The sequence below is a fragment of the Cervus elaphus genome, chromosome 1, assembly GCF_910594005.1.
Source record: "Cervus elaphus chromosome 1, mCerEla1.1, whole genome shotgun sequence".
Lineage (NCBI taxonomy): Eukaryota > Metazoa > Chordata > Mammalia > Artiodactyla > Cervidae > Cervus > Cervus elaphus.
The window spans coordinates 67821556-67831882 of NC_057815.1; the positions used below are offsets into that span (position 1 = coordinate 67821556).

General features: G+C 51.4%; 1 protein-coding gene across 3 annotated transcripts in view; it reads right to left on the minus strand.

Annotated features, from left to right (window-relative positions):
* The window catches only part of CHRDL2 (chordin like 2), a 34512-nt gene extending 24464 nt beyond the window's left edge, over positions 1–10048 (minus strand). For all 3 annotated transcript variants that reach the window (XM_043907055.1, XM_043907065.1, XM_043907046.1), the window contains exon 1: positions 9271–10048. In XM_043907055.1, coding sequence (XP_043762990.1) covers positions 9271–9352 — 82 coding nt within the window. In that variant the 5' untranslated portion in view covers positions 9353–10048. The remainder of the gene's footprint in view (positions 1–9270) is intronic.
* Positions 10049–10327: the final 279 nt, after the last annotated feature.

Below are 10327 nucleotides of genomic sequence, written 5' to 3' on the forward strand. Positions count from 1 at the left end.
CCCTGCTGGATGGACATTATCATCTGTTCCAGATTTAAGAGGATAAGGCAGTTTCGCAGGGTCATTGGGATTGTTACAATTGTTAATTGTAAGAAAATTAGATGAGAAAACTGAGGAGCTGCAAAGACCAAGCTGACTTGCCTGAGGCCACCCAGCTATCGATTTGAACCCAGGACCCCATGCTCCCAAGCAGACTTCCCTTCAGTTCACCTCACCTGCTATGGTTTTTTTGCTCAAACTCAGGGCCTCGAAGTTTCTTGTCTCCACTGGCCACCATCCCCCTTTCCCAAATTTTTTTTTCTTGGTCCTCTATTAATCTAGAATCTAGAGGTTGCTCTCCATGCCTCTGTCCTGTACACTTTCTAGAGTCTCACACTTCCTGAATCATTCTCTTAGACACTTAAACTCTGCAGAATCACAGAGCATCGAAAACAGTATAGTAGCAGGAGCAGCTCACCCTCAAGATAGGAATTCCCCCTCCACGTTGAGGGTGGGCTGGGATGGAGGACAGGAGTTAAGGGCCATTTTTTTTTTTTTTTTTAAGGGCCATTCTTAACCTTTAGAAAGTTGCCTTTGTGAGAAGCTGAGACCAGCCTCCTTGGCTTCCCGCACTGCTTCTGTTGTGCCACTTGGGTTTCCCAGAACAAAGATTTGAGGCCATGGCCATGATGCCCTCAGGGTCTGTGCTTCGGGGGCCACTGAGGACCATGGCTTGGTTTACTCCCCATCTGCTCCTCAGCCCCACAAAGTAGAGGGGGGATCAGACAGCAGATCCCATTCCCAGCAAGGCCCCGGCTGGCCCGTATCAAATGAACAGTGTTTATCTCTCAGCCTCCGCTGGCAGAGAGGGCAGGACACAGGCCCAGCTGGGGTGCTTGTCAGAGCCAGCCCAACTCTCCAAGGATTGAATAATGTCTTTCTTCCTCAGTCCCCTCCCCCGACCAGGAAAGGGCGCAATTGCAACACTGCTGAGGCCTTAGGACTTAGCCTTGCTGTTGAAGAAATCCTGTCCCACCTTCCCTGGGACAGCCCTGCAGCCTGACCCTTGTGCCAGCTGGCACCCCCACTCCCTCCCCGCGCCTGCTCAGAGTGTGAAGACAGAGAGAATACATCAGCTCATGCCCAGGTCAGGAGGCCCCTTCTCCCCACTGATGGACCTGGCAGCAGCTAAGAATATGGGGGTCCTGGCAAACTGTCCCTCAACCCCAGGAGCCACAATCCCCACCCCACCACGCCCTCCAAGGTGAGAAGCACAAGGAAGGGTGGCATTGCCTGGAGCTCCCTCTTCTAGGGAGGTGAGTGCCCAAGGCCACGCCAAAACCAGGCAGGAGGAGGAACTGGCAAGACTGCAGGCTGCCTCCGCCATGCAGCTCTGGCACTCGCCCCATCCTTGCACTTGGCTGGTAGGGGCTCTAGCTCCTTATGCCACGAATTCACTGTGTGATGTTGAGCAAAGACCCTTGCTTCCCTTCTCTGGGCCTCACTTTCCCATCTTCAAAATAAGGAGTGGGCATGAACTCTGATCTTCACAGGTTTTCTGTACAGATACTTTATGAATCCATGATGTCAACATTCTAAGACTCCAAGGTTCTAAGTTTCTCAGACTTAAGATTTGAGAATTCCAAGCTGCTGAGAGCCTACATATCATGAGACAACAAAGCTTCTAGAACTGCATGATGTTGTGATTCTAAGATTTGATCATTTCAAGCTTCCATGATTCAGGATGTGTTGATGGTTCTGTATACCTAGACTCGCAGGGGCTCCAAACAGGCTAGGATGAGGCCCAGGCACCCAGTGCCGCCGATCCTGAGAGACACGGAGAAGGAGGCAAAGTCTGCTTCTCACATCCCCTCCCTTCTCTTCCCCTTTCTGTGGTACTCTGTGGTCTTCCCACTCTGGCTCTGGCACCCCACCACCACATCTCCAACCACCCATCATCTGTTTCTCCAACTTACGGACCAATTGCACTTTCTCTCAGGGGACTTTAGCAGTTAATGACCCCAGCAGTGATGTCTAATCCAGGAAGACATTAGTGGAGGAAGTTTTTGTTTGAGGAGGATGATTGGAGCTGTTCTAGGCTTTAGAGAGACAGAGAAAAACAGGAACAGGTCTCATCCCCCTCACCCAGTGTGTGTATAGTCCCCAAACTCTGATGTCAGAGTCAGATAGGCTGGGGTTCCAATTGAATTTGGCTTGTATTTGCAACCATTTAGCTTGCATTTAGACAAGCTATTTAAACACTTCAGGCCCCAGTTTCCATATTTGTCAAATGGTCGAGTAATAATCTTGACCTTTTGGGGGTTATTGCAAAATTAAGTCAAATAACATATATAATATGACTAATGCCTGTCACATATTAGATGCTCAGCCAAATGGTATGCTAAAAACAAAGAGACAAAGCAGACCTTGTTGCTGATCCCAAATTTCCCTAACAATTTCTGTTTCTCATAGTAGTCTTCTTACTCCCAGAATCCTATGGGCAGCCCCCAGGTACCCAGAACATCATGGCACCTGCCACTAAGGTCAAACCTTCTAGGTCTCAAGGTTGGAGGCAGAGAGACCACAGGAGGCTGTTACAGTCATCTCTTCTGAGATCGTGCTGGCCTGGAGCAAGGCAGATGCAGTGCTGGGAGACAGAAATACAGATTTGAGGACTACTTACTAGGTACCGTGGGTAGGTTTTCAGACACACTGATGTGGGTAGAGAGGGTGAAGGGGCAGTCAAGGATGGGACTGAGGTTTCAGGCCTGAATAACTAAGTGAATGTGGGGTTCTTAGCACATAGGCAGCAAATGTTATCATTAATTTTGATGTTTTATTATCATTAGTAATAGTAACATTGGTTCCTGAATTCATGTACTGGACATTTTGTATATCAAGTTATATATGCCCATGGACCTAGTACATGCCTAAATAAGACCTAGTGCCCACCCTCAAGGAGTTTGCAGCTCAATGAAGAAGACTGCTGCTGCTGCTAAGTCACTTCAGTCGTGTCCGACTCTGTGCAACCCCATAGACGGCAGCCCACCAGGCTCCCCCGTCCCTGGGATTCTCCAGGCAAGAACAGTGGAGTGGGTTGCCATTTTCTTCTCCAGTGTATGAAAATGAAAAGTGAAAGTAAAGTCACTCAGTCGTGTCCGACTCTTAGCAACCCCATGGACTGCAGCCTACCAGGCTCCTCCTTCCATGGGATTTTCCAGGCAAGAGTACTGGAGTGGGGTGCCATTGCCTTCTCCAAATGAAGAAGACAGATAAATATAATACATACAGTCAGACAAATGCTGACAGAGGAAACATGGGATCTTCGGGGAAGTCTTCCCTGAGCAGATGCCTGAACTGGAGCTTGAAGGAGTTAACAAGGTGGAGTCGGGCAGAGTAGAAGCTGCATGCAAAGGCATGGGGTGAGAGTGACTGTGGTCCATGTAGTCCCCGGAAGGTGACTGGGGTGTGTTGGCTGCTGGTTCCCCTCCCTGCAGGAAACACCCAGTTGGCTAGGGCAAAGCCGAACCTCTTTACCTGATGATTGAACTTTGTTGACCTAATCTGAATTCAAGGTAGCTATGTTTATCAGACAGACTCTGGTATCTGTCACAGTGTTATCATGTCACTCCACCCTATGATGAGCAGGCTCCTGCTTTTCCTGCAGAACTCTCTGTGGTGGCCCTTTTTTAAGCCTCACATCCTCTTGCTAAACTTCTCACTCTTCCCATCCCCACCCAGCCCCCACTCTCACTCCTTCATGCTTCTGTACCTTTACCCATGATCTTTCTTCACCTGGAATGTGATTCCCCATCTCCAGTGTTGGACCAACTCCTCATCCTCCAAAGCCCATTTAGATGCCATCCTGTGAAGCCATCCCAAACTCCCAGGCCACTTGCCAGTCCTTTCCGGTGATCCTACAGACTGAGTTCAGCCCTCTGTCACAATTTGCATCATACTAGGTTAGAAGTACTTTTTGAATGGACTTCTCTTCTGTACTGAACTGTGAGTTTCTTGAGAGCAAGGGCCAATGGCATTCATTTCTCTATCCCCAGTGTTCTGTGCAGAGCCTACACAGAGCCAATGCTTGGTAAATGAATATGTGATGAAAGAATGGAGTTAAGGGAGGTTTTGGAGGAGGAGGCGATTGCTGGTCACTCATCTTGGAAACCTCCTGCTTCAACCAAAAGAGAACTTCATCATGTGACAGAAGAGCCAAATCTCTTTGGGCACTTTGGCCTTGCCGCCTAACAGAAATTGGCCCTGGACCTCCCCTTTCCAGTTCCCATTATCTGAACTCCTAAACTATTCACCAAACATTGTTTACAAAAAAGCAGGAGCCCAGGAAGATATGAGGCTGAGTGATTTCATGATCTTCACATGTAAGTCTAAATTCCCAAGCTGTCTCATCCAAGGTTATCCCATAGTTTGCCTTGAGACTCTCATGGTCCCTTAAGATCTCTTAAGGGGTAGTCAGGAGTGGGTAGTGTTGCTGGGAATTCTTCCAAGAGGAGGCAGAAAAGACAACAAGAATATTCTGGGCTGCAGAACAGGTAGGATGAGACCTAGAGAAGGGCACCAGGTGGACCTGGGGCTGGAACTGTGGCTGGTCTGACCCCAGCCTGCAAGAACTCAGGAAACCTGAGTGAGCCAGCCTGCATGGGGATGTGAGAATGTTTACATCTCTTCCCTCAGGCCCACTCTGCTGTAGTTTATTTATTTATAGTTCCCTTTCACACCAACAAACTTGCTCCTCTCTGAGACATAAGCTCTGTGCTGGGTACTGGCACTCAATGAGGGAGGCCTCCTAAGGGTATCAGAAGTAAAAACCTCAGCTCTTCAGTGGATGAGCTGTGCAGTCTAGGGAAAGGACCCTGGCTTCTCTGAACCTGAATTCTTATCTGGCACATGACAGATGCCTAGGAGCATAGAAGGACCTCAAAGGAGAGAGTCAGCAAACCAGGAAAGACAGCTCAGTTGCCTGGCAAGGGTCAGTGGGTGGAAAAGAAGCTATTTACCTTCTCTTCTTCCATGGACATGTATTAACACATTTATAGATTCAAAAAAATCTTAGAAGGAGAAGGAAATGGCAACCCACTCCAGTATTCTTGCCTGGAAAGTTCCATGGACAGAGAAGCCTGGCAGGCTACAGTCCATGGGGTTGCAAAGAGTCAGACACAACTGAGTGACTAACACACAAAATCTTAGAAAGTTAGGGATTGAGAGATTATGTCCAGTCCCCTATTTTACAGATGTGGACACAGTCTCAGAGACGGCCTGAGCCTGGTCTAAGATAATTGATTTTTGCCAGCATGAACGCCAATGCCAGTTTTCAGATCCAGGTGGGTGGGGGCTTCTTATAGGAATGCCCATCCCCTAACGGACAGGATCAGAAGAAATGGCTTTAAAGTGCAAACAGAAGGATTCAGCTGAGATAAAGGAAGAACCTTGACTATAAGCATGGGTAACAGAGTATGAAACAGGCTTCTCTGGATGAGATCCTGCCCAGAGGCAGAGGGACGCCTGCAACGATCTCTGTACTGCACCTCCCAGCAGCACGGCTCACACACCAGTTCTCTCATTTGGGAGTCCAGGGGATTCACAGTCTCTCTCCCAGAGCCTGGTGCCATGGTCGGCGGCTGGGGGAACTTGAGAGGCCAGCCCTGGAACAGGTGCAACAGCTGGAGCAACGGCACAGCTGCTGCCCGGCTCCGCTCAGCGGCCTGCAAGCGAGTGAGTGAGACAGAGACCTCTACTGGTGGGAGAGAGAGGTGCAGAACCTCCCGAGAGGCAGAGAGGGATCTGACTGGAGCCAGATGTCAGCCCTCTGCACCCACTGTCCCAGGCCCTCTAGGCCCTTTCTGTTGGTGTCTGAATATCCACCAACAGTGGCTGTCTGAATATCCACTCCTCCCGGAGGGCAAGGGTACCAGGCTGAAGACCCACACTCCCCCAACTCCCTTTTCCAAAGGCCAGAGTGGACCCTGAACCAAGGCAATAGCATCTTTGGGTCTTAGAATCATGGGATGTTAAAGCTGGAAAAGTCCTCAATGATTATCTATTTGACTCCCACCATCTTGCTCTACAGCTGGGAAAACTCAGGGGCAGAGAAAGGCAACCTGCCGTGGGTCACAGTTGGAACTGGAGGCAGAGCCAGGACTGGAGCCCTGACCTTCCGATTCCACCCGTACCATGTCATAGCGTGGAAGCTCCTTTCCTGCCCCCACCCTGCTTCTGGGGTCTGGGGTTTTGTCACTTGGGACCAAAAACTTTGATTTCCATGGAATACAAAAACCTTGGAGGTAGAAGAGCTGGTGGTTTTACCTGATAATCGACTCTCTCCTGAAGTCAGGACTGGATGGAGGGAGAGATGAGAAAACATAACAGCTGTACATCTTAAAGCAGGGGGCGGTTAGGAGAGGGGGCACAGTTAGTGAGGAAGAGCGCGAAGGAGAGGAGCTGGCAGAGGAGGAAGAGCACTGGAGAGGGAGTCAAGGTACGGGGCAGGTTCTCATTCCACAGACAGAGGTGGGGACAGGTGCCCAGAGTGACTGACGTTATACACACATGTGGCTCAGCCTGGGACTGTACTGGTCAGTGACCAGATTAGGGGCCCACCCTGGCTAAGGGCTCTAGGTGGGAATGGAAATGGGGCTTGATCCATAGTAGTGTCTGAGGATTAGAGTCAGTCTGTGGCTGGAGTTGAGACTCAGTTTGGGCTGGGATCAAGGCTCAATCTGTGGCTGGAAATAGAGCCAAGGATAGAATAACTTTTGCTTGAATACCCTTGCACTTTAAACTAAGGAGCAAGCTGCCATACATGTTCACAGGCCCTACACATTCTGCAGGACTGGGCCACCTCAGGAATCAGACACCACAGGGTTTGAGAATTTCTGTGAGTACCCCTTCTGAAAGCACCTGAGATGTCACCAGATTTCTTACTTATAACAGGCCCCAGATCTTACTAACTAAACTTACTGAACTAAGACGAGGGCCTTCACAGGAGATCTTCAGACAAGACCTTAGCAAATGACTATAGGGTTGTTTCTAGATTCATAGGTTATTAGCATTACACAGAATGAGGCTCAAAGAAGGAAATGGTTTGTCCTAATTCACACAACCAGTAAGTGTTAAATCTGGGACTAGGGTCCAGGTCTCCGTTCTTTTCTTTAACAAATTTGCTGTGTGACCTTGGACAAGTCACTCGCTCTTTCTGGGCTTCAGTTTAACTGTGAGGAATGGCACACTGAGGGGTAGAAACAGGTGACTTTCAAAAGTTCTTTCAGCTTTGAAACCACAGCATCTTACACCCCTTTGACTACCTCCACATCACCTTAACTCAACAATTCTGCTCCAAGGTTTTTCTTGCATGTCGGTAACTAAGCTCAAGTCTAGGAGAGATGGAATACTGGCAGCACCTAGTGAGAAATATGGCCCGAAGAGTGGAAGCACAGAGGAGGGAAGATCAGAGTGGATCAGATGGCAGGGAGAGTTTTCTGGAAGAGGTGTGACCTAAGCTAGGCTTGTAGAGGGCTGACAGGCTCTGGGAGGCAAGGAGGAGAGCTGTGGGTAGGATGTGAGCAATCTACATAAAGATGATTCTAGGCCATCTTTCTAAGATGCATCCAGGGCAATGAAATCTGGGGGTTAAGAGCCATGTGCCAAGGGCGGCAGGCATTAAGGGCATCCTGTGCTAATTCTCTTTTAAGAAGCAACAAGAAAGTGTTGGGAGGAAACCTCCAGGCCTCAAGGAGGAGGAGGAGACACTGACAGAGCAGTAGGCATTGTGCTGGGCACTTACCAGTCATCTCTAATCCTCCCAAGAAGCCTTCAGGTGAGTGTGTGTCTTAGATGCAGAAAGTGAGGCTCAGAGACGTTGTCACTTACGAAAAGCCACACAACTACTAAGGGGCAGAGTCAGGACTTGAACTAACACTGGGCTCTTTTCAGGACTTGTTACTAAGGACTTCTGTGAATCTCATGCTGGTGGCCGCCCAGAGACAAACAGACATGCAGCCTGCCCTGATGATCAGAGATAGGAATGAAACAATATCCAGTAATGCTGGCTCCAGAAAGTCATGTGTAAAAGAAGGCAGAGATGGAGGAGCTGAGCTGTGGAGAGGAACGTGCTCTAGGCTGGGAAAATGGGGTTTCATCCCAGGCTGTGCCCTGTGTAACCTGGGGTGGACCACTGCCCGTACTGGGCCTTGGTTTCTTTACTGGGTATGTCTGCATTTGAACTAAGATGCTTTTTTCTTTTTAAGAGAATCTTTGGTTTTGTTCTTCACCCTCCCAGCTTTCCAAGAGATGGTCAGAAGATGGGTAGGAGATCCACCACCAGCCTATTGTGGAAAGAGTGAGGAAATTGAGGTTCAGAGCACTGATATCAACTGACTGAGGTTACACTGTGTACGAGTGGAAAAACATGAATTAGGGAATGTGTTTTTTGAGAACCTACCATGGACCAGCTAGTTGCTGGTGCTGGTTGCTTTCCATGTTTTCTTCAATTTAATCCTCAGAACAGTCCTTGGATTTTCACTCCCATTTTATAGATTAGGAAACTGAGGCTCAGAGACATATCTGCCTCCTACCAGCTGGTAGTCAGCAGATCTGGGATAATGAAGACCCTGGTCTATCTCCCTGTGCCCTGCTGCCTCCCAATGTCACAGCTCAAAATCAGAGTTCCTTCCAGATGCTGTGGGACCAGGGGGAAAAGCATCAGATTGGGAACTGAAGAGTTCTGGCTTTGGATGGCTCACTAGCTCTGTCAACGTGAGCGAGTTTCCTCTCTCAGTCTAAGTTTTCTCATCTGTAAAATGCAAATGGTAATACCCACCTGACCGGAGTGTTGTAAGCCTCAAAAGAGAAAAGCAATGGGAAAGTTATCCTAGTTAACTCTTCTTTCTTTCCACCAGCTCTCTTTAAATGCAATAGCCTCTTCATCATCACATCCTTGCCGCCAAATATGCCGGACTCCCTGCTAGGAATAAGCACCCCCGCTCCTCCAGAAAAAGCACGGCGCCCTGCCCTCTCCCCCACTGTTCTCAGCTCCCTCACCCTCGGGGTCCGTGGCCGCAGCCCCCTCGGCTCTGAGTCTTGCCCAGTCCCCCCTCCCCCAGTCTGGTCAGCCCGAACTGGTCCGCAGAGAAGCCTCCACCCTCCTCCACCCTCCCGGCACAGGTGCTCCCTGGATGGCTGGCAGAACAGTCTGGGGTTCCAAGTCCTGGCACTTTCCAGCACATCCCGGGGGTACCCTCTTCTGCCACCCAGCACACCCACTCCGCTACTTACGGGCTCGTGCGTGGGAGTCCAAGGGGAACCAGAGCAGCGCGAGTCCCAGCAAGGAGGAGAGGACCCTTACCTCGGGAACCATCCTTCTTCCCCAGGGCCAGGCCCTCAGGCGCTGAGCCGGGCGGGGACTTGGGGGAAAGTGAGATGAGGGGGACACTGACGCCCAGGGGCACAGCGCAATCCGCAGACCCGGAGAGGGTTAGGGTTAGAGATTCAGAGAAGGGTTGAGAAGAAGGTGGTGAGGACAAAAAGGGAGGTCCAAGGTGGGAATAGGAGGAAGGTGGAAAGCAAACGGAGGGAAAGAGTTGGAGGGATGCAGGACGGTATGCAAGAGGGGAAAGCAATTAAAGTAAAGGGGAAGGTGAGAGGGAGGGGAGGAGAAGAAAGACGGGAGAGGGAGGACCACAGTCCGCCGAGCGCGCAGCGTTGGGCCAGGCGCGCGGGACCGGCGGGCTGCTCCGGGCGTGCGGGCTAGCAGCGGCCGGCGCCCCCTGCTCGCAGAACTCGGGGTCGGGCTGCCGGGTCCTGGAGCCCGGCGGCGCGGCGGTACCCGCGGCGGCGACGGCGCGGCGGCCACGGGGGGAGGCTGCGCGCGGGCCGGCTGTGCACGCCAAGGGCGCCAGGCGCCGCGCTCGGGCGCATTTGTACTTTGCCGCGGGAAGCAGGCAGCCCCGGCCTGGCGCTGGCCTAGCCCTGGCGCCTCCTCTGGGGCACCGCGGGCTCGGTGGATTGGCCACCCGAGAAACAGGCCCACTTTCCCCCTCCTCTCTCGTGCCGGTCTCTGGGACAGACGCTCCAGGCGCCGCGCCGAGAGGAGGCGAGGGGGCTGGGGAGGGGGAAGGAGCCACCCGGGCCACGGGTTTTAACCCCTGACTCCCCGCGGCGCCCCGAGCCCAGGAGGACCGAACCCTGTTAGAAAATTTCGGGTGGGGAAGGGAGAGATGTCGGGGTCGGAGAGGCGAAGCGGGCTGCGGAACCGAGAGGCGCTCAGGTGAGGAAGCTCGACGGTGCTTGCACAGAACCCCGCCTCTGGATGAAATCGGGACACTTGCTGTTC